At 44.7% G+C, this 24,057-nt stretch overlaps 1 protein-coding gene across 1 annotated transcript in view; it reads right to left on the bottom strand.

Annotated features, from left to right (window-relative positions):
• The window catches only part of LOC147688938 (pituitary tumor-transforming gene 1 protein-interacting protein-like), a 199,861-nt gene that overhangs the window by 134,685 nt on the left and 41,119 nt on the right, over window positions 1-24,057 (bottom strand). Inside the window, exon 4 of the mRNA XM_086941836.1 lies at window positions 14,050-14,161. Coding sequence (XP_086797962.1) covers window positions 14,050-14,161 — 112 coding nt within the window. The remainder of the gene's footprint in view (window positions 1-14,049; window positions 14,162-24,057) is intronic.

Here is a 24,057-nt window from a genome sequence, read left to right as displayed (position 1 = left end):
TCCCGACCCCGGAAGTACCTCCCCATGTGGGAACCGGACACTGGAAAAGCCGGAACCAGGAAGCAGTCAATCGTCGGATCAAGCTTGTGGCAGGCGACCCAGACCGGAGCGGAGAAGGAGAAGGCGACCGAGGAGGAAGAAGAGTGGAGCGAGGACTGGTGGTGTCCACAGGAGGTTGCTGGGGAGCGGCCAAGAGTTGCGGCGGAGCGGGTGAGTGAACAAGAATCACCCCTGTAGCACATTAGGTGCAGTGTAAATAATTCCCTTGTGTATAGACCTACCCCTAGCATCACGCTGTCACCAGTAGCACTGTATATAAACTGTATAGCACCATATCACTTTGTAGATAGAACTCCTTCGTCCCCCTCACGTCCTACCACTCAGTGCACCTACTATCTCTCGATACCCGTCCTGTGTCCCGTTCCTACCCCGACCTTACCTTCCCCGCCTCACTGTCGTTTCCTCCCCTTCACGGATACCCGGGTGCTGGTGAAAGGTTCTGACCTACGAAGTCCGGCAGGACTAACGGCTCCTTTTTCTTTGTTTTCCCTCCCGGAACCTCAGAGGACAACCCAGACAGGAACCCCGGAAGAACCAGCTCTACACGTGTCCCGGACCAGAGCCCATCCCTCTACCCGAGGAGCTGTTTTGTGTTCAATTTTGAAAGACACTTACCTACTCTGTTTCTCAAGTGGGAATAAAATAAACAAACATTGCCCACTACATACGGCCTCCGCGCTTGATATTCCGGTCCGCCAACCCCCCACGTCCACAGGTCAGCTTTTCAAATGTTACGAGTTTATTCTCGATTGCCAATAACCTTTCTAGTAGGGGCTGCATAGAGGGGCTGCATAGAGGATGTGTTGAGGCCTCCTACTTTTAGCCAAAACCCCTCTTCCAACTGGGGCAATGAGTCCACAATGGTGACCGTATTCGGGATATTTGATGCAGGGGTCATCAACTGGGGTGCTTCAACACTTATGGATGCTGCATTCGCCAAATAAACAGTCTTATTCAGTTTAGGCAGCTTTGGATTTTTTCCCCTTTGGTGAGCTCCTTCTCGCTTCCTTTTAGGAGCCGCTCCCAGTGTGTGCTTGGGTTGGTAAGACAAATCTATAGGGGCAGGCCCAGTGCATATAGCTGTACTACTATCAGAGTTAGACAGAGAGTTAGGAGTAGATGGCACAAATTGACAAGACTCTCTGGTCAAAGAAGTGTTCCCTGTTTCCCCAGGTATTTAGCTGCTACTTGGTCTCATAGTCTCAAAATCAAGATCTGCATGTGTTTGCCGCTCCGGTGTGCGTACTTTCATCAAACCCCCCAATGAAGAACGTTTGGGAAAAACGGGATCCTGTGAGAGATGGCCCTCTGTGATAGCAATCTTAAGCGCCAACACTGACGTGGCCAGTGTAATAAACTGATCAAGAGTCCCGGCTACATACCCACCCGTTGCCGCTTTCCTCCCCTCCCCTTCCCTTCGCTTCCAGACATGGTAGACTGAAAATGACACTATATGATGTCACAAAATAATGACACTAGGTAGATACTTAATAGCAAATAGACAACCTTGGGAGGAAGAGGTGTTAGAGGGGGGGCCTGGTCCGGTCTCCTCCGGTCTACAATGGGCTCAAACTGGCCCCCCTTTGGCCCGGGTTTTGCCCTGCGCGCATCCCGCGGAGCGGGAGCTGCGAGGTTTTGTAGCCCCAGCTGGTTAGAGTCACAGGTGAGGGCAGTTAAGGCAGGCTGTCTCCTGGGACTTGGAGTCCCTCGTTCGTCCCGGTAAACAAATGCAGGCAAGCTGAACTATATTTAAAAGGTTAAGATACAAAAGTGCACAGAAGAGAGCTATAGAGAAAGGCCACTTTCCCAAGCGGGGGCGCGGGGGGTTTGGGGGCCCTGGTGAGTTGCCCAGGCTTTAAAACATATTTGGGGCAGGTCTCTGGAATGTTGTCCGTGAGATTTCTCCCAAGATCTGGAGAGTCTGGGCGCTGTAGAGCATTGCTTACTTTCCCTATGCTTCTTTTTAAACGTGCCCCTCAGTTTCACCTTTGAATTGCTTGATAAGAGTGAGCTGGACGGGGACTAACTTTGTGACTTGGATTGGACAGACTCAGCCTTTGGTGCTCAGCAAGGTAAAGTCTTGCTTCCCGCTCCCTGCTGGCATTGAAATTGGGGTACATTAGGAAGCATGTCTTCAAAGCCATGGAGCCATGTCTGGTGCTGAAGGGCCATGGGCAGCCGCTGTGCAGATTCATGTCCTACACCTGCTTCCAGCAGAAGCACGAAATCCATCTTCAGAGGTGGCATACTTGGACACTGCCAAGAAATTTCAAAAGTTAAACAAGCATTTGCAATGCAATAGGTCTCGCATTAGGAAAGTTTGAGCTATTGGTATTGTAAATGACACATTTTTTATTTATGTTTTGGTTTTGAAAATTGTGAAATTAATAGCTTTGTCATTTACAATGCCAATAGTTTTAACTTTCGCAAATGTGACACCTACAGCATTTGTAATGCAATATGTGTTGTATTTACATGACTTAGATGTATTGATATTACAAATAACAATGGCTTTTATTTATTTTTTAATAATTAATACTTAAATAAAAGGTATTGTAATTTATAATGGCAATAGCTTAAACTTTTGTAAATAACTTTTGTGAAGATTATGTTCAGTGTATTTTATTGTGACAAAATCCAAGAACAGGAGTGAAATATCAACATTTTTTGTGACATTTGTAATAAAGCTTGAAACATTGAAAGAACATATTTGAAACAGTTGTTGTTGAATGGTTGCACAGGTTGATGCTGTGGCCGTTCAGCGATGCTGTGGCCGTTCAGCGATGCTGTGGCCGTTCAGCAATGCTGTGGCCGTTCAGCAATGCTGTGGCCGTTCAGCAATGCTGTGGCCGTTCAGCAATGCTGTGGCCGTTCAGCAATGCTGTGGCCGTTCAGCAATGCTGTGGCCGTTCAGCAACCTCCCGATACCATCAATGCAACTCGAAACTTGGGCATAAAATTTGACAATATGCTCTATTTTAAGCAACAATCCAAAGAAATAGCAGCCGTCTGCTTCAACATCATGAAAGGACTACGCAAATTTTTTGACTATCTACCATTGCCCGCCCGCCGAACAGTAGCAGTTGCTTTAATTACATCCAGAATTGACTACTGTAATAGTCTGTATGCAGGGGTAACAAAATCTACCCTACACAAACTACAGATGATTCAAAATGCGGCAGCGAGGCTGGTCCTAAGGTTGCCTAGAAGATCATCAGCATCAGCCACCCTGAACAAGCTGCACTGGCTTCCTATTCAGAAGCGGATCTTATTCAAAATCATTGTGATCACATTCAGGTGTTTTCACAAACGGGGCCCAAAATACCTAAATAACAGATTTCATAGGTATCATCCCTCGAGAGAACTCAGATCAGCCACTGCCAATCTGATGACTGTCCCCAAGTTTAAACTTGCCACCAAGGGGGGAAAATCACTGGCAGTTCTTGGGGCCAAGGCCTGGAACACACTCCCTACGGATCTCCGTCTAATATCATCAGAACAGACTTTCAAAAAATCCTTAAAAACCTGGATCTACGGACTCTCAGAATCAAAATGTAAAACTCTGGTCTAACTATACTCAAACAATCCAAAAGGAGTCGAAAACACCGTATAACCTGCCAGCAATGAAGACAAAGCGCCAGGATGCTCCCTGGAGTGACAGAGCGCTATACAAAAACCACCAAACATTAAACATTAAACATCAAACATCAATGCTGTGGCCGTTCAGCAATGCTGTGGCCGTTCAGCAATGCTGTGGCCGTTTAGCAATGCTGTGGTGATGTGATAGATAGATCGATAGCGTGAGGGCGATAGATAGATAGAGTGAGTGAGGGCGATAGATAGAGTGAGTGAGTGAGGGCGATAGATAGATAGAGTGAGGGCGATAGATAGATAGAGTGAGGGCGATAGATAGATAGAGCGAGGGCGATAGATAGATAGATAGAGTGAGGGCGATAGAGTGTGAATTGCATTTATATAGTGGTTACTACCCTTGATGAGGCGTCAAAAAGCGTTTTTTTGTCGAGTAGTTCACCATGCTGCAGGATTTCTTTGTCATATCATAGAAATTTTTACCAAAACATGTAGGCACGCTTTATGAGCAGAGAACCATTACACACAGATTTTTTAGATGCTGGACTGAAAGAAGCTAGATGCAGTGACCTCCAATAGCGATCTGCAGTCTTGGGGGCTGTTTCCTCACAGTCGCTGGAAGGGGAGAATCCAGTTAGCCAGTACCAGGCTATTAATGATCGCGGACAATCGTGGTGCATATGTGAAGCATGCAATCTTCACAGCCCTGTTGTAACTTATCCAGATGCTTCTGACGAACCAGAAAAAAACAAAGAACAGTGGTGACAGTCTTGGAACGGGACTGTCTTTTGGAAATAAAGTGCGCACTTAAATGGTGAAATACAAACATTTCTGGATCACACATTTAATGTGTGCACATACAAATATTGTGATGCTGTCTGGGCCTTTCTGCCTCAATATTCTGGAATTTAACCATAGCATCAAAGAGTGAGATGGTTTAAGTTATTAATGAGAGGGTTAATGCAGACACGTACCCGACCGGGACCAGTTACTGAGGAGGCCTCAGTGGAGATGGCGTTAAATGCTCGAAGGACCAGATCACAGCTCAGAGAGCGAGAGGGGGTGGGGAGGACGATAGACTCTGTACTGCCGAGGAACGTGTGCTCAAAGGGGCAGATTACAATAGGGACAGACAGACAGACAGACAGACAGACAGACAGACAGACAGACAGACAGACAGACAGACAGACACACACACACACACACACACATGAAGGGGGGACAAGGGACAGGAGTGAAGACAGGAAAGAGCACGGGGCTGGGGGAGCCCCAGGGCAGGGAGGGCCGGCTAAGAGCGAAGGAGGGAGCAGAGAAGTGAGAGGTAGAGATAAACACGACAAGCAGAGGCAGTGAGGTGGAAATAAAGTGAGCGAGGGGAGAGACTTTACTGCATAATGAGTGCTCGGGATTTCGCATTAAACTAAGCAGAATGCGGAAAAAAACACAATGTGAGTAACATTATGGTGAGCTGATGACTGTGTGTGGGGAGTTACGGAAATCAACCAGCAACACGCCAGGGACCCACCCCATGGGTTTCGTTTATTTCATCTATAAAGACCCAGATGGGTGAGGCCAGGACCCACTTATTCATCCAACACCCTACGAGAACAAGCTGGGTGGGGGTGGAGGGGGCAGCACCATTGTTGCCACGCCCCCTGAAATTATGCGGCCGTGAAGGGCCAAGCTGTATGGTAAAGAAACGGAAATCACGCAGCATGGAAAGGTGGATTATGCCGTGAGTACGTTGGTCCCCCTACTTTAATGTAAAAAACAATTGATATTTCATCTCGGAAAATAGTCGTAATGTCTGCGTGTGGTTACCGCTGGGCCATGAACTCTGGCGGCATGGTTTGCGAAATGCAGATTAACGCTGCTTTTCTGGGTGTTTGTTTCCGAGGGGGCGGGGTGCCTGCGAGACAAGTTCTTGCTACTTTCAAAACGCCACCCTTGCCTTAAAGTGCTGGGGAGCCCGTGTGCTCTGCTGGGAGGCACTTACGGTTTATGTTGAGAGAAGAGGGACGGTAAAGGAAAGGGGGCTGAGAAAGGAGTGGGAGTGGGTGATCGAGCGAGACACAGGCATGCTGTGTAAGAGAGGGCAAGGGATCTCAGTTGTTGCAAAGAGCTGCCCAGGGCAATGTCACGGTGACAAGTGAAGTAGTGTGGCTCACTGGTTAGAGGCGGCAGACCCGAGAGCAGAGGACGGCCTGGGACCAGGGTTCGATTCCCGGCGCGGCAGGTTTCTGGACCAGGGTCAGCGGACTCGATAATTCTCTCGCCTCTGTGCCCACTCTGATCAGTGATCACACTCGGCAACTCTGGGCACTAGCTTGCCTCATCTTCACTAACGGCCCCACCAGACCGCCGGGGATGCCTGGTCTCACCCTGGAGATACCCATTAAGGGACCATCTCTCAGGGAAGCCAGGAAGGGTTTCGCAGCGGTCGAAGCGCCTTGGGACCCTACGGGTAAGTAGTGCGCTATATAAATGCCTATACATTTACATTTACATTACATTTACATTTACATTTACATTTACCCAGGGGATCCCACAAGCCCCTGGTTGATGCCGACAATTTCCCTTTTTTTGTCATTTATTTACTCTTTTGGAGTTGAGGGTGGCAGCACGGAGGGCCTGTGCGGGGGAAGGAGCACAAAGGGCTAGTGGGGGAATCAATAGGGAGAGCCATGGGGGAGAAGGGACAAGGAGCGTGGAGGTTTGCAGGAGAAGCAACGAGCAAGAAAGAAATAGGACGTGGGTGGGGGGGAAGAACATCAATATAAGATTCTTATATGGAAACCGCCACCAGGTAGTGGCACTGCCACCGTTTAAATCCAACATCAGAAGAGTGGCGCAAGGTGTTCCACAAGGGTCAGCCATTAGCCCTATCCTCTTCAACCTGTACCTGCGGCCCCTAGTTGCGCTGATTAGATCTTTTGGCATAGCGGTGACGAACTACGCAGACGACACTCAACTGGTCTTCTCTCTTGAGGGCAAGGAAGCAGTGACACTTGACACCTTCCACCGCTGCATGCTCGCAACTGCGGACTGGCTGAATCAGAACTCGCTGCAGTTTAACAGCTCTAAGACAGAAGTCTTACACTGCACCACTGACCGCGTCCCTAGACCTCTTCCGCCGGATTTCTGGCCACCTTCCTTCCAAAGTACGACTGAGTCTTCCACCTCGGTCCGCAACTTGGGAGTGATGTTTGGGTCCAATCTCCAACTGGATGCAGCTGTCAATAAAACAGTGAGTACCTGCATGGGATTGCTTCGCATGTTGAGAAAGGTCCTCCCGATGCTTCCCATGGGCAGTAGGCCAGAGGTGGTGAGGAGCATCATCGTAAGCCGCCTGGACTACTGCAATGCTCTATTTCTTGGAGCACCAGCCACCTTGGTAGGAAAACTGCAACGGGTGCAAAATCTTGCAGCCAAACTAGCGCTTGCTCGCCGCCGTTACGACTCCTCATCCCAGGCATTAAGAGACCTTCACTGGTTACCGATCCTTCAACGGATCGATTTTAAATCTTTATGTATTGTATTCAGGGCCCTTCACTGACAAGGCCCAGTACCACTTCAGAACATGTTTCATTGGTATACTCCGTCCAGATCCCTTCGTTCGGCGTCCGCTTACCTTGCTGTGGTGCCTAAAGTTTGGAGATCACGGCTGGGCGGCCGATCTTTCAGCTTTACGGCAGCCAGACTATGGAACACTCTTCCGCTAGGATTGAGAAGTATGAATGACCTTGCCTCTTTCAAGAAAAATTTAAAGACACATCTCTTTTCTAGGACTGTTTCTTCTTAGTTCCTAATTCAGTAGGGTGCGCAGCAGGATCTTTTCAGTCAAAGCGCCAGGATACCCGTTGGGTGACAGACACGCGCTATAAAAGATTACCAATACATACATACATACATACAAGATTCTGTGGGGTTTATGTATCACAAACTTACTTGTAGCTGAAGTTTCTTCAGTTCATTTTTTTTTTAAACCTTAGCGAATATTGGGAAGTTCACAAATAAAGACTTTACCCACTCATAGAATTACAAGTTAGTGAATATTTGCATAATAGATTTACATGTTTGCCATTTTCCAGTCTCTCTAGATCAAATGCAGCGTGTGAGCCAGACACTTCGATCCTGCAAGTGTTTACAATAGGAGCCCTCCGTTTCAAGTGCAATTTCGCCTGCAAGTCCATAGTAGTGTTTTTTTTGTCCGGAATGGAAATAAACTGCGCCTTACAAATGAACAGAGTTTCCTTTCAAGTCACGAAAACAGGATGGGGGGTTATCAGCCGAGATAATAGAGAGTTGTTGCTTTGTCATAATAAAGAGTGTTTAAAAGAAAGCGCTGTGGGTCGTGGTATAGTGAAAGTTGTTTATGGTGAATGTGGCAGCTGTGTCAAAAGCCGGCTGTTCCAGTTCAGTGGAGCACGAAGCCCCCCTACAGCATATTTCACCCCTCACGAGTCACGACAAGACTTTGCCTCTTTGTGGGACCAGTCGACACCTCATACACTGAGACCAGTATTGTGTGCTTGTACCAAGTGCCTTATGGCACGGTGCAGCACCATGCAAGAACAAACGGAATTCAGTCTGCTAATTATGTAAATGCTTTTTTTGTGAAGCTGATTTTTTGATTTCTAACCAAACGTGCAAGAGAAACAAGCTCTTGGCATTGCTGGGGGGGGGGGGGGGGGGGAAATGCAAGACACGGCCTGGCGGCTGTGAAGTGTGAAGCAGTGGGCGGGGGAGCGGAGCCCTTTGAAGTGAAGCTCTCGCAGGCAGGCGGCTCGGGATCGGGGAAAAGCGCGTGCTTGTGTTCACGTGAACTGTTTGAAATCCGCCCGATGGTTTGAGAAATTATTTTACCCACTATAATTCTCCCCTATCCATTCCTTGCGGAATGGGATAGGTGAGACCTAAAAATACTTCAGTAAGTTTCAAATTAGCTAGAAGTGGACCTCTAGATTAGCGTCGAAGGTGTGCAATGCTTTTTAACTGAGAGGTCAGGGCACAAGGCAGGATCAACGTTGAGATGGAGGCGATGGCAACACCTCCTGTGTCAGGCATATTTTTTTATCGCCCGTAGTTTAATAAAACGCGAACTGGACCGAAAGATATTAGAGATCTTTACATGAGCACCGGTACCGTTACAGACGGACACGTTCATTTTTTTAGGCAAGAGAAGATTGAGTTGTCCAAAATCTTAGGATGTTGTTGTGCGTCACTGCAAAGAGTCGACCGCTCTAGCCGTTAGGCCACACCCTCTCCCAATTGCACAGCTATCGAGATCTAATGTGTTGCCTGGGAATACTCAGGTGAGGAATCTAAGGTAAAAAGTATCAATCAGAAGTTATTGTTAAGAATGGAAGTGTTGGATTTTATTTTCACGTCTTTTGAAGGAATACTGTTTTTTGAAAATTGTATTGCATTGAAGGAGGACCACTTAGTAAACAGAGTTTCATCTCAAATAACTGATAGTCTGTCAGAATTAAGAGATATATTAAAATGTATGCTCCTAAGAAAGGTCGAATGCTTCAATCATAAAAGATCATGAACGGATTTCCATTCATTATATTCAAGGGTAACAGTGCTGAAATCCTTCAAATTTATTCGCAGATGTTCCTTGTCAAGACTGCAAATGTTGATTCTGCTATAAAAATAAAGGGGGAGAAACGTTAAAAAACAAAACATTCCGTTCTCTCTCAATCTCGATTATGGTGCATCTTCAGCGCTGGATTATCAGGATAACTGGTGCCATCTAGTGGCCATCGGATATGAACTGTCTGGTATTTGAAAACGTATTTTCTGAAAAATATATCTTCCTCCTTAGGTTACTATAATACTGATACCGTTATCCCTTCGTTCCTCTGCAATACAAAGGGGTTCTGGCCTTGAAATAAAGTATTTAATAAAGTGTTCAAATCAAAAAAGACATAACGCGACTTAATGCAAAACAGATCATGCTCCCTCTTTACTAAAAAAAATAATAATAACAACCCTTACTCAAATCCTCAAGCCTTTTTCAGCCGTTTTGTAACATGCAGGCTGGCGTACATCATGCTGTTGGTTGGCACTGATATAGCGGCCATTGGTATCCCTTCACAGCATAGCTGGTGGTAGTGGGATGAATTCCGAAATTATTTCGCGGTTTCCGGAGGCTGCATATGCTTGGAATGAAGCAGTGGCACTACTGGTGCAACTAAGGAGCCTCGGTGAGTGAATGCGCTAGACGCGACGGGTCGTCATCACGAGGACCTAACGCCAGGGAGCGACATAGCGCTTTACAGACAATATTTGTATTCTGGCAGCGTCCTCCCAGCCCGGGGCGCTGCACAGAGAACAGTGAAGTGTGAGAGGGTGACGTGCTCTGGCGTGAAATGCTCAACCTTGTATAGTACTTGTGACAATGGTATAAAACCTAGGCATGAGAACGCCTCCTGACTGCTACTTTACTGGGATTTATGCACGGCGGGCTGGGCAGTATTCAATAATGATCAGAAATAATTCCCGAGGTGAGGCTTAAGGCCAGCAAGCATTGGCAAAGCCAAAAGGTCTCGTCTAAACGAGATCCATTGGCTTTGGCCATTTTTTTAAGACCTGCTGGGCAGCAGCGCGCGCTCCATTCAGTAGCTTGTTTTATTGAAGTTTCTTACTACTATCTTTGAATAAACCCACCATGTGTAACGTATTCAAATGCATGCACACCCTTTCTTCTTTGTACCCCTCCTACTTTGTTTCTGTGTTTCTACACACCGCATTGTGGTACAAATGAAGGCAACGGCAAAGTTGAGAAAACGAGTTTCCTGCACTGGGCCATCCAAAGAGAAAGCTCTCGGTCCAGAAACACTGAAAGGGGGGACCATATTAGAATTATGGCCAAACGTAGGACTTTGTAGAAGCGTTATCCGGACACTAACTTTATTGAACAGAGTTCTTTCACCAAAGCGAATGTTCTCACTGAGATAAAATCACGGCCATGTAGATGCATCGTTATGTTTATTTGTTGTTATGATCACTTAATTCGCTGTGTATTCTACTTGTTTGTAGATATATAAAGTCCCCTGACGAAGGGCAAGTCCCGAAATGCATTGGGCATACAAGGAAATAATTATTATATAAATAATCTTTATGATGAAGAACTAAATATCACAATAAAACAAGAACAAAAGAAAAAAAGCGCAGTTTGAAATTCTTTTTGAACGGACTAACTTTATTGAAAAACATCTTTTGAGTGCAGCCAGGTGACGTTGCCCACTGTCGGGATAACGCTTCTACAGAGTGAATTCATACCCTCAAACTCAGGAGGGGCTACACGTCTGAACCTACCCACACCATCACTTGGATTTACGATAGCTTAACAGAAGGAGTGCGGCTGTTCATTACCATTCAAACGTGGGACTTGCCAGGACAGGCGTGACAAGGAAGCTGGGCCTGTAAACCGTAAAAGCACATGGAAAGGGCTGACAGGCGCACTAATTCGAAGCCCAGTCCAGCCACCCCACAAGGGTTCCGCGGGTTCAGGAAACAGGACTCGGCAGAACTAAAAGGGTAAGTTGCTGCTGCATTGCGAAGCTATGACCGGAGGCTGGCAGAGAAGAAGCAACGAGTATCCCTACCAAAGCCAGAACACACCAGCAGGACGTGGACATCAATCTAACTTCACTGCTCTTAGGACCCCCAGCTAGCCGATTCTTACGGACTCACCAAAAATTATCTTTAGAGGGAGCTTTTACAGTGATCCGCCAGGTCCACAGATCTTGCCGGCAGTTCTTCCATGTCAGTGTTTCTGGGAAGGAAAGGAGTCACAGCGCCAACAAAGTTAGGGGTTGACTAGAAGCAGCTGTTCGGTATGTACTAAGCAAGTCCGCTTCTGCGTCCTTAGCAGTGGGTGTCAGGATGAGGGCAGAAGCCAAGAGTAGGGGTATTCTGAGGGCAAGATACACAACATTGAGCAAGAACGTGTCCAAAATTCACAAAGGTCCACAGGACGAGCGGTCCACGTTTGCAAGAGAGCATTGTAGGTGAAAAAGGAGGGCCTAGTTCCGCCATTAGCAGATCTGCCAACGCTCCATGCATCCCATAGTCAATAGGAGTGTGCCATCCTTAGGAGTGTGTACAATAAGAGAGAGCTCAAGCACGAAGTGACGGCCAAGCTGCTAGAGTCAAGTGGGAGTATGACTTACTTTAAACTGACTTCCTACAGAGGTTTGCAGTCCAGAGTCAATGCACAGGCACCTGGGAATGAAACAGACAGAACCGAAATGGACAGCCTGCTTTGACTGACGGGGCATTGAGTTGAATACTAGTTGCACTAGTACGCACCCTGCTGGGTCAGCTCGAAGGCCAGTTGTAAGACCAACGCACTCCAGATACCACGGTCAGTGGTGACTGTACATTTTGATAAAGTACACGTGTCATTGGTGAGCTCATTGAAACACACATTTTTTCTGGGAGAGGTGAAACGAAGTTAAAGTTGCTCAAGATTCCCAGAAGCTGAGACCCAAAATCCGACAAGCCTTTTTCAGCACCAGACTCTGGGTAGATCTCTTTTTCATATGCGGGATTCACTAAATACGTTGTCTGGGATGGAGCTCGGCACTTCCTTTTTGCATACACAAAGCATGTATAAGATGAGTGTAGGCGGGCCCAGATCTTCCAAACTGCTCTTATCCACTTGCAAATGAATATTATTGAGGTGGAATGGAAAATATCTTGCCTTGCTCAATGTACCACTGAAGGAGAGCATTCTGGTCAGGAAATCTGGAGATCCCCAAAAATACGAGTGCATCTTGAAAGCGATAGGCTTTGGACACAGTGAGTCTCATATCGCAATGACCCCAGAAAGACCGAAGGAGTTAAAGATGCAGACACGGCAGGTTCGCCTCTGGAAGAGCTTGTGTTGATTCACTCACATCAGGCACCTATGCATGCTAAGAACCCGAAAATGTAATCGATTATGCACAAGATCACACGTATAACATGCTGAAAATGGCGTGTGCAATACTGGTTACAAATTACAATACCTGTATCCTACAATAAGTTACACCCATACCTAAAAACACACACATAGTGGAGTACTCATAGTCCTAGGTACTTCATTAAACTAGAGCTTCAGCTCTTGTGGCAAGTTTGAGATTTTTCAAGATCTGTTACTCATTTTTCAACTGTCTGGCCTTGCTAAGCCCTGTAAGGCAAAGACTAAAAAGGGGGGTACTTACAGGTCAGTGAGCGCAAAGTATAATCTGGTTTAAGCATCTCGCAGGACTGCCACTTATGCCAGGGTGACATAGCCTGACGGACTTCAGGGGGTCACAGTGGCTTAACTGCACACTTTCAGGGCCTGAGAAGTACAACTCAATGAAGAGGAGACAGAATAACCCAATGGAGAGATATTTTGACTTTTTCTATTTTTACACCATTAAGATCCTAACTTAATCTTAACTAACAGACTCTAATCACCAGTGTTTTGCTGAGAAAATATTCACTGTGTAAAGAATTCCTGTGTGAAAACGTTGCAGGAAAATTACACTGTAGCTGCAATCCTGGCTTATGTAAGGCACATTACAGCATCATCTCCATACATAAATGGGTTTACACTGTATATCTCAAATTAACACTGTATTAAGTAGTCTTTGGTTTAACTGTTTAATAGGCATTAATAAATACAAACGTGCCCCTTTCTTAATGGTACATTAATTACCCCAAATGTTTGATTATATCCCTCCCATTGAATATTAACTGACATCTAGATGTCCATGCAGAGCACCTGCCCTTTGCAGTCCTGATGGAATATATACTCTTCAGATGTTTTCCCTAAACAACCCTCTGGAGAATTGACCAAATGCCACAGAAAGGTTTAACAAACTATCAAATGCAGCATAAAATATCAAATAATAAAGTTAGCCGCAAGAGCAGAAAGAAATTCTCATCAACAGACCACGCTGACCACAGGACCATAATGGCCTTAACATTTACTAATTACACGAACAAAGATATCACATAATACCAGCAGGGCTCCCTTGTTTTATCCCTTCTTAAAATTGCCAACACTATACTAACAGCGTAGGTCTCGTGGAGCCCTCCCATTTGTAAGCTGCAACATACAGTAAGGCTAATACCACGTGGTGGTGGACGTAAACCCCAAAGTGTTTATTGTGTTCTACCCTTATCTACTAAGAGAGTTATCAAGAGTGAACATTTGTAGAGGGAGTAGGATAGTTGCTCCTAAGTGGCTTCAACTCTCTCATTTTCCAGTCTGCTTGTCGCTGTGCACTGATCTCCAGCAACAGAGCTCACAAAAGTATGAGCAGCCAATTGTGAACTGGTTCCTACATTCTGACGCTATTAGTAGGGCTATGGCGGTGTGTGCATTTCAAATGAAACAAAATGAATTCTTACCCCATGGACCGCTTTTTGCAGCACGCGCAGCAATAACAGCAGCATACAGTTATGCACAGGAGTATCAATCCTGCTAATACAGCAATGGTGATGATAAATGCTTCGAAGTTCACTGAAAAGTACAGAAAAAGAAAAACAAGTAGATAGGTTTCAGATAAGAACCGTTAGCTTTGTAAATAAGATACAAGGAAGGTTGATGGTAGGATGCAGCTACAAAGTGGCTCATTACTTAAAACATGCAGGCAAATTCCCAGCAGGGTAATTTAAAAACATTTATGAACTTTTATTGTACTGAGTATACAAGACTACTTCCTCACTCTAGTCACACAATACCTTATAAAAGTTTCGACTTCAATGAGGATTAGAACAACCTTTTCCTTTCGAATAACAAAAAACTCCATCTTGCTCACACCCTCTCCCCACCCAAGGTGCCCTTTTATAGCCACTGTTTCTGCTGAGATTCCACAAATGATAAGTTGTAAATAAATCATAAAGCAGAAGAGGACCACTGAAGTATCCACTTGATAAAACAGCAGAATACAACGGTGAGTATTGGAACACGAGAGGAACCACACTAAACATTTTGCAAAGACTGCCCTAGAAAAATTGGAAGTGGCACCTGCGGTTTAGCAGATTTTGTCATCTGGGGAAGGCATTGGTAATCGGGTGGGTTCGGGGGGGTGGGGGGCGGTTTGATTGTGCAAGGTTGAAGGCATTACGAATTTAAAATAGGCAATGAAAGGCCGCAGATGCTCCCATAGTGAAACAGCCTATTATGCTTCTTAGATAAACAATTATCCAGAGTCTGGCTCAATGTGTACTGCAATTAACAACTTGTTGGAGACAAAGACCTTAAAGGAATGGTAAGAAAAACAAAACCTAGAAAAGGTTGAGAGATGATGAATAGCAAATGAAAATAATATTTATTCGTACTCCAGATATAGGAACTGGTTGGCTCCTCATATAACATTCGGCCTCTTCCCTTACTAATTCTTTAGGAAGCATTCTGCGACCCTGATGACAGGACAACAAACTCTCTCAGTTGGATCTCAGTAGTCCCTCAAGCACGCGGAGAGGCGTGTTCATCCTCCAGGTGTCTCGCCAAGTAAATTTTCCTTTCAAAAACTTAAACATCCATTAGCTACAAGACTCCTTTTGTGTTCAAGATAACAAATAGGGCCATGCTCCAGCTCGAAAACCTAGAAACGAACAATGTTAACCACATTTATAGACAGTTGGTGTATAGGGATAAAGTTAAATATCTGGAATGGGAAGACACCGCACAGATTCGGATTTATTTTAGAACAAACTTAGATGATATTATTTGCAAAGTATTTTAAAAGACTATGTAAAAGTATGAAAAACAGAATTCATCAACTCGCCAAGCACATAATGAAAAGTCTATTATGCAGTATTCCTTTGAAGCCATTAAAGACTGACCTGGCCCCATCCAACGGAGAGGATTTGAAAACGACACTCCCACAGAAAGAATATGAGGGTCAAAAGCCCGCCAGGTAAGATGGAGTGTCAGGCACTCAAAGCATTTACAGTGGGGCTTTCCTCATCCCGGTTGAAAGATGAGCACGCGGAGGTGAATCTGGATAGTACCCTCAGGGTTGGACAAGGAATGGCTAGGACCGTAAAGGCCAAGAGATGTCCTTGCCAGATTCCATTATTACAGGGACAAGGAAGAGGTTTCGGCAGCTGCTCAAGAACCTTTGTGGTACCTTTTCAGGGCCAAACATGTACTTTGTTTGAAGGCATCAGAGTCCTGAATCTCTCACAGTGCTTGGACTTTAAAATGTAAATAAACAGACTGAGGCAGGACGGGTGATAGTATAGAAACACATATGGGGGGGGGGGGGGAGGATTGAAAATGAATTGAATAAAATACATCACTGTACAACCAGGGGGAAGGCGCAAGAGATGCAATACATTCTTGAAAGCGCCAATGGTCGAGAAGGAGATGTAGGTCTGGGGATTAAAATGCTAAATGGGCTCAACATGATGGATCCCTTGTGGTGACCCATGGCTGGACTCTTATCTTAGACTTGTGAATCTGAAGGTGTCTCACAGGGTGGCTAAGATTAAGCAGTAGCACATGCTGCCAACTACTGCTTGAAGAATACATTATCTTTTTTGGCTACTGTGAGATTGTCTTGTATGAGAGAGGCCGTTCCGTTCCCTATATAGCTGTGTTCGTTGCTGTGATACAATCCAACATAGCTGCCTGGACTGGTTTTCACTGCTCAAATAAAAAGTTCTTGAGGTATTGCGCAATTGTATAACTGACAATAATGCAAGAAACCAACCCCTGAATAAGGGCTTAATAAGCATTTATTAACTTGCAAATGCAACAATGATACAAAGCACAATTCATATGTTGCATGAGGAAAAACGTAGCGTGGACCCCAAAAAAAAAAAGTATCGCAAGAAAAAAACCAAAAGTTCAAAGGTACATTAAATTTTTTTTTATGGACCAATGAAAGATGTACTTATTGTCGCTTTGATGTCACAGTAAATACATTTAAATTAGATGCAAGTAACTCCATTGGAGACCCGGTCTTATGTGAAGCTGGGGAAGAACAATTGTGTCTTAGGACTCATTTGTATAGGGGAGCAATAACTTCTAAAGCTTTCTTCGTTAGAGCTAACCTTGAGGTGATTTTAGGGGCGCAGACTGGTCATCTGAATTCACTTCTTTGAAAAGTTTTGTTTTAAAGAAGTCTCAGATTTTTCTTCTCTAGATTTAAGTGAGCTGTAAACAAACACAATACACGCTTCTATTCCTGTATAGAAAGTAATATTCCTTGGCTATCATGAAGGACATATACAGTTCTACACAAAAGTCACAAAAGCAAGCTTTATTCAGCCAGAAAGAGTTTAATTTTCCAGCCAATATTACTTTAAGTGCGTGCAATCTGTGCCATAATTCAGTTTTGATTAGTCTGCATGAATATGCTTGATTATTTAATGAATAATGTTTTCTAAAGGCAAATATGCAAGTGATTGACCTGGCATCTTAGGTGTGATTTCCCCAATCTTTTTGCCTCTGAACGTCTGTTTTTTTTTAACTGCGTGCTGCATTTTGTTTTTGCTGGCTTTAGGAATCTGGGCACATTGCTACTGATGACCAGTGCTAAGGTGCAAGTGCTTCCTGTGTAAATTGTAGTGGTGATTGGTTAATCCATGATTGGCATATTTGATTTTCTAGCAAGTCCCTAGTAAAGTGCACCAGGTGTGCTCAGGGCCTGAAAATTAAATGCTACTAGTGGGCCTGCAGCATTGATTGTGCCACCCATATGAGTAGCCCTGCAAACACGTCTCAGACCTGTCACTGCAGTGTCTGTGAGTGCAGTTTTAATCTGCCATTCCAACCTGGAAAGGGCACCCACTTGACAGGCCAAAACCTTCAGTTTTACTGTATGTAAGTCACTCCTAAGGTAGGGCCCAAGGCAGCCGCATGAGCAGGGTGCAGTGTACGTAAACGGTGGGACATGTATTGGTGTGCTTTACCTGTCTTATAGTGAAATACTGCGAATTTCATTTTTCACTATTGCAAGGACTATCTCTTGCATAGGGTAACATGCGGATTCCCTCGAAATACTATTTAAGTGTAATTTCTCATTGAAAGCAGATAGAAATTTGGAGTTTGGTGTCTCTGAACTCATAATTTAAAAATACATCTTTTGGTGGAATTAAATTGCGTGTTTGAAAAGTGTACATTTTCTTGCTTAACCATTCTATGCCTCTACCTCTCTCTAGAATCAACACCAGGGTTGGCTGACAGTTAGGCTCTTGTGCATTTACTCTAAACAGTCACGAAAAGAGAGCTTAGGTGTGCCCTGCACATCCTGATTGCCACCACCAGGCTGATGGGCCTTCATGAGCTAGAATGGTGGGAGCGGTCTCCACCCCCTTGTAGTGTCTTGTGCGCGACAAAGACTTTACTTTGAAGTCTGCCTACTTCAAAGGGAGAAAGGGGTATAAATATTGGACCGCTGACACACCAAAATCAGAACATTTCTGGACTGAGGACATTCTGCAGAGAGGAAGAGCTGGATTGCCATCAGGAGATACTGCACTTTGCGGGGTGCATTGTTGTGCTGGCTTGCTGCTTCTGTCCTGGGAGTGATAGGACTGGACTTTGCTTTCTACATTCTGCTTCCAGGTTCTCCAAGGGCTTGCGTGTTCTTGCCTCTTGTTAAGCAGTCTCAGGGCCATCAAAGACTTCACCTGCATCTTTTTAACAGCACCTGGAATGCTCTGCTGGGAGTTCTGATTGCCAAGTCGTGCCAAATCCAGTTCCTGGCACCTTGGAAGCATGTAGTTGGTGCTGCAACCCAAGAAAATCAACATTGAAGCAGTCAGGGCACCATTCGTGAAGTGCACAATGCACCGCTCTGGCTTGCACTGCACCGCCAACCTTTCTGAATACAGTGCTTTGTACAGACGCTCTGCCGCTGCCTGCTCTAGAACAACACCCGACCTATACCACAGCCCGGACGCCTGTCGACGCCAACACCACAAATCCATCATCGTGGAGTCGCTAACTGACGTGGGTGACATCATCAACCTCACACTGTCACAAGCAATCGACAACTCGCCGCCAACGCCATATCACCTCCCCTGTGCAGCTGTAAGGAACCGATTTCACACCAGCGATGCCTCCCCTCCCCGACAACGTACAACATCCTTTGTTTTCATGGTACTGTAACTGGGGGTCCATGTGACTCTGTAGCTGGCCTGCACTCCTCGCGGTTGGCGCCGAACTGTTGGATTAGTAGGTGTCACGATGTTGAGATAGCTCCGGTTGGGGCTTTTGTTTTCTAGGAGCTATATATTTTTACAGTAATTTTTTTACAAGTGATATCTCGATTTGCGATTGTTGGAATTTGTCTTGTTTTATTCAGATAAATATTGGCTATTTTTCTAAACTGGTGTATTTTCCTTTTGCAATGCTATTACTGTGTTACTGTGTGAGTATGTAAAAATGCTTTACACATTGACTCTGAGAAAAGCCGAACTGCTCGTGCCAAGTTAGCAAGGTGGTTAGGTGGGGTTATCTTGGCTGTGTAACCCCCTTACCCAGACTATAGTGAGGTTCCCTACTTGGACAGGCTGCAAACCAATGCCAACTAGGGACTCCATTTCTAACAACGCCTTTAAATTTTCATAAACGTAAAAAGTCAGTTTAAGCCTTTGTGTTCACAGTGACAGGAAACAAACAGACCTATTGGGTGTGTACACGCAAAGATGAAAGGATGATGCACCAGATGCAGTACCACTAAGAGAGAGGATTGTGCAACAGTGTCACAGGGTTTTCATGAACATCATGATGTATGATTTGTGGTTACATCTCCATGAGTTTTGTAGTTTTTTCCCTATGGCTTTATGGGTACTGTAGTGTGCTGTGGGCTACTAGCGATAAGGAGTACTAACAGTGAACCACAATCCTCTGTCTCTGTGCCAACAATAGAACTGTAACTTTCTTTCATGATAGCTAGGAAATTTTGACTTATCCCAACTCGTAACTCGAAAGTGGATACTGCCATGGTGATATAAAGCAGCAAAACACAGCAATTCATTCTTAAGTTCCATAGGTAAATGTCTCACTTCGTTGCTTATTACAACACCATTTATTCAGATCCCTTCATGGTAATCCGAATGTGTCAACAGCTTCAGTGCTCTGCATTACTTTTAAAATGGGATTTCATCAGGATATGATCCACAAAGACCTAGGTGGCGCTCAAAAGAGTCAATCACGATGGTACTGCTCAGTGTTCCACAGAATGACTTTAGGATCGGCCATGTCAGAAGCACACTAGGGGCCTGGATTATAGCTTGGAAGATGGTTACTCTTTCACAATACAAATATCCCATCTGCCTTATTACAAGTGCCACAGGATACAATGCACATCTAAGAAGGGAGGAGATGATATCCTTTACCTGGCGATAGAATAACTCCTCTGCTAAACTCTAATTCAAGCCCTAAGTCTGCCAATGAGGCTGTACACAAAGGGCACACAAAATTTGCTTCTTTTTCTTCGAGTTGTCTAGAATGCTTTCCAATGTTTTATATTATTTTATATCTCGATACATCTTTCAGTGACTTTCTGTGTGTATATCTAAAAAATAAATTTGGAAGAAACATAGGTTTATAATTGAAAATCTTGAAGGTTTGCAAATGTGATTCTTTGTCTTTTATAGAAGTAATTTCAAAATAATTCTACTATATTCCTAACGGAGAGTACACTTTTCTAACCAAATGAAAAAGACCAGTCCTTTTTGTAACTGGTTCTCTGGGAAACTTACATACAATGGTTACATCATACTGTAAAAACCACATAAGCTACCCATATACAAAAAGGATTAGGGCATACAATAGTTATTCACCAACAAATATCTCCCTAGGTTTAATTTAACAATATAAATATTTTAAGTATTTACAATTGTCAATATGTACTGTTAGAAATTGGATTTCTTGTTGGCAGATGTATGCACTCTGTCCAAGCAGGAACCACAATCCTAGTCAGGGTAAGAGGCAGGCAAACCCTAAATGAATCTGTGCTCACCCTCTGGTAGCTTGGAACAGAGCAGCCAGGCTTATCTTAAGAGGTAATGTGTAAAGTATTTGTGCAACACTTCAAACAGTAAAACTGTGAAAACCACTCAAAATGATTCCACACCAGGTTAGGAAAGAAGAACTTAATTTAATTAATAAAACAATACCAACACGACAAAAATCCAATAAGTAAAACATTAAATATGAATTTTTAAAGAATAAACTGAAAAATAGGGCTTACAAGCAATAAGTGCCTATTTGGGACATCTGATCAAAGTCAAAAGTTCAGCCAGACCGCAGTGGAGTGTGGGTAAGATACAGGGAACCACTTCGGTCCGCTGAGCAAAAGTACCTTGATCCTGGTCGAGTCGACGAAGATATGAAGTGCAGCCGAAGCGATGCGCCGATTTCAAACCTGCAGCAGAGGGAGATGTGCTGATTTTCTTCACTTAAAGGCAGCTATGCATTGGCTCCCAGGGCGATGCGCTGGCTCCGAATGAGAGGCACCGGTTCTGCTCCTGCAGCAGAGGGTGCATTTATTCCGAGGGTGGTGTGCTGGTTTCTGAGGGCGATGCACCGGGTTTGATCCACCTAACTGTGAAGGTGTGTTGGTTCCGATTCGCACAATGGCAAAGATGCGTCACTTCTGATCCCTGCAACAGCGAAGATGTGTTGGTTCCGATGAGGCCTCACCTCCAAGGTCCAGGACTGGGGTGGCATCACTTGACAGGACAGACTCACAGATGGCAGAATCCAGGTACAAATGTAGGTGAGTTGGAAGTCTTTTGTACCCCTGAGACTTCAATCCGGAGGCAAGCCAGTAAGCCCTTGCAGTCACTCTGGGTTGAAGTGATGCAGATGCAATCCTTCTCACCCAGGCAGGGGAACAGCAGGCAGAAGGGCAGCACACCAAGGCAGGAGTCCAGCTGATTTGCAGTCCTTCAGCAGCACCGCAGTTCTTCTTCCTGGTAGAGTCTTCACAGGTCCAGAAGTGTACTGAAGTGGTGGTGTCAGAGGTCAAGTATGTATACCCAGTTGTGCCTCCGAAGTAGAGTAGACTTTCAAGATATGGATTTTGAAGTGCACAAAGGCCCTCCCTTACTGCCCTAGTTCCAGACTCACTACAGGGGGGGTATGCATCCCTTTATGTGGGAACAGGACACAGCCTATTCAGGTGCAAGTAGGAGTCTGTGCCCAGCTACTCCCTCCCATCCTCCCAGATGGCTCAATAAGTCACACCTAAGCTCCGATTGAGTGTGGCTATCTAAGCGGAATACACAAAGGCCAGCTGTCACCCTCTCCAGACGTATATCAGAAAATAGGCAGCAGGCACCTAATGGCTAAAGTAAGAAAATCAGATACACAAAAAAGGAACCTTTGGGTCTATGTAAAGCGAATAGTGGGTGTGCCCAAACTTCCTTACAATCCAGGATATTTATATATCTACATTGTTATTTTCATAAATAACTCGGTTTCCCCTTTGTAAGGGTGAATGCCCTTAGGAGCCCTGATGAAGTTCTCCCAGGGAGAACGAAACCCATTGGCTGGAATCTAATGTCTTGAAACTCCATAAGAAATAATCAATAAAGAATTTTGAAAATCTTACTTTCGTTCTCTGGACTTTGTCACTCTGCTCACCCCACTATTTGCTTTACAACGATCTGGACCAGAGAGGCATCACTGGATGGTTGTTGCCTGGGCTTGTTGCGCAGGACTTTTGTAGATGTTGAAACGGGTGTGAGATGCAGAAACATTAGTCAACCGTCTTTCCTTTTTTGTTGTCACCTTTGGGTCTATGGTGTTGGTCAATTAGTTGTACCCGTAACAACAAAAGAGTTTGCCTTTAATAGGACGGTATCCCTCTCCCACCCGAGGGTAGCATGCTTCATCATTGGGCAACCCCCTCATATTGTGATGCCTAGTCATGATACGGGCTACAAACCTCTCCCTAGGAGGAAGGAGCTCAGGGATGTTTTTAAACTAAAAGGTTTATTCCAAGTACCCAAATGAAAACAAGGATGTTGAGGGCAGCAGAGCAAGGTAACAAAGAGTGATATAAAACTAACTCCAGGCTTCGCAAAACAATGCTTTAATACAGCGACTCTGTGCTAGGATTAAAAAACAGCGTGGCACTGCAGGGGAGATTGGACCAGCTTAGTGCAGCTGCTGGTGGTGATCAACAAACAATGTAAAGATAAATTGACAGGTTATACTAAACCATCCAGTGATCCCAAAGAACATCAAAAGTTGAAGAATTTCATGGAGGTACCCGCTGTAGTTGTCACACCTCAACCAACCCAGGCATGGCGTGCAAGGAAAAGAGGGGCCTCCATACTCAATTCCAAAATGCCAACACCAAACTTGCCACGCTTTGGATGGGAGACAGGAGTAAGAAAATGTCAACTTCCTAAAAGTGCTATTTTAAGAACTGCAATTTAAAATCCGACTTCACCATAAGTTGTGGTCCAAAGAGACCAAACTTGAAAAGTCTATCGCTTCAAAATTGGAAATTACACTTTAAGTATGTAATAAAGTAAACCCAATGGTATCCTATGGAAGAGACAGGCCTTGCAGTAGAATAAAACAAGTGTAGAGTTTTTCACTACCAGGGCATGTGAAACTTAAAAAGTACATACCCTACCTTTTAAATACACTGCACCCAGTCCTGTGGGTTGTTCAAGGCCTACCTTAGGGGTGACATGTGTATAAGAAGGGAATGTTTGGGCCTGGCAAGAGGTGTATCTTGCCAGGTTGGCATGGCAGTGTAAACTACACAAACAGGCTCTGCATACGCAGGCCTGAGGCATAGTTAGAGGGCTACTTAATAGGTGGCACAATGAATGATGCAGACCCACTAGTGGCATTTAATTTACATGGACATGTAATGCACCTTACTAGGGACCTATAAGTAAATTGAATATGCCAATTGGGGATGAGACAATATTACCATGTTTAGAGGAGAGAGCACAAGCACTTTTGCACTATTTAGCAGTAGTAAAGGGCACAGAGTCCTAAAGCCAGCAACAAAGAGGTTAGAAAAATGGAGGAAGTAGGCAAGAAGTTAGGGGGAAAGACCACCTTAAGGCTGTCAGGTCTAACACATACAATCAGAGATAATTGAATATAATCAAAGATCTGTATCCAGTAGAAAAGTCCATTATTTATCATAAGAGTGATCTACATTAAACAACAATGGTGCTATGTGAAATGAAGTGATCACACAGTGCAAGTGAGTATGGTGATAGAAAATCAAAAAAAGTGATCATCAATAGGCAGTATTGTGGTCCGGTCACAGGGTAGATAAAATCAATGAATAGAATTGCAATTAGCACACGTCCAACAATTTTCTTGATGCCTCCTGGTGCACCAACTTCCTAGTGTCAGAAGTGTTTGGAATGTCTGAGAGGAAACTCTTGAGACTTGTATCTATGCCAGCTTCTGAG

Source organism: Lissotriton vulgaris, chromosome 10, assembly GCF_964263255.1.
Source record: "Lissotriton vulgaris chromosome 10, aLisVul1.2, whole genome shotgun sequence".
Classification (NCBI taxonomy): Eukaryota; Metazoa; Chordata; class Amphibia; order Caudata; family Salamandridae; genus Lissotriton; species Lissotriton vulgaris.
Note: the sequence above shows the minus strand (reverse complement) of the source record. Positions and strands in the feature narration are given on the sequence as shown.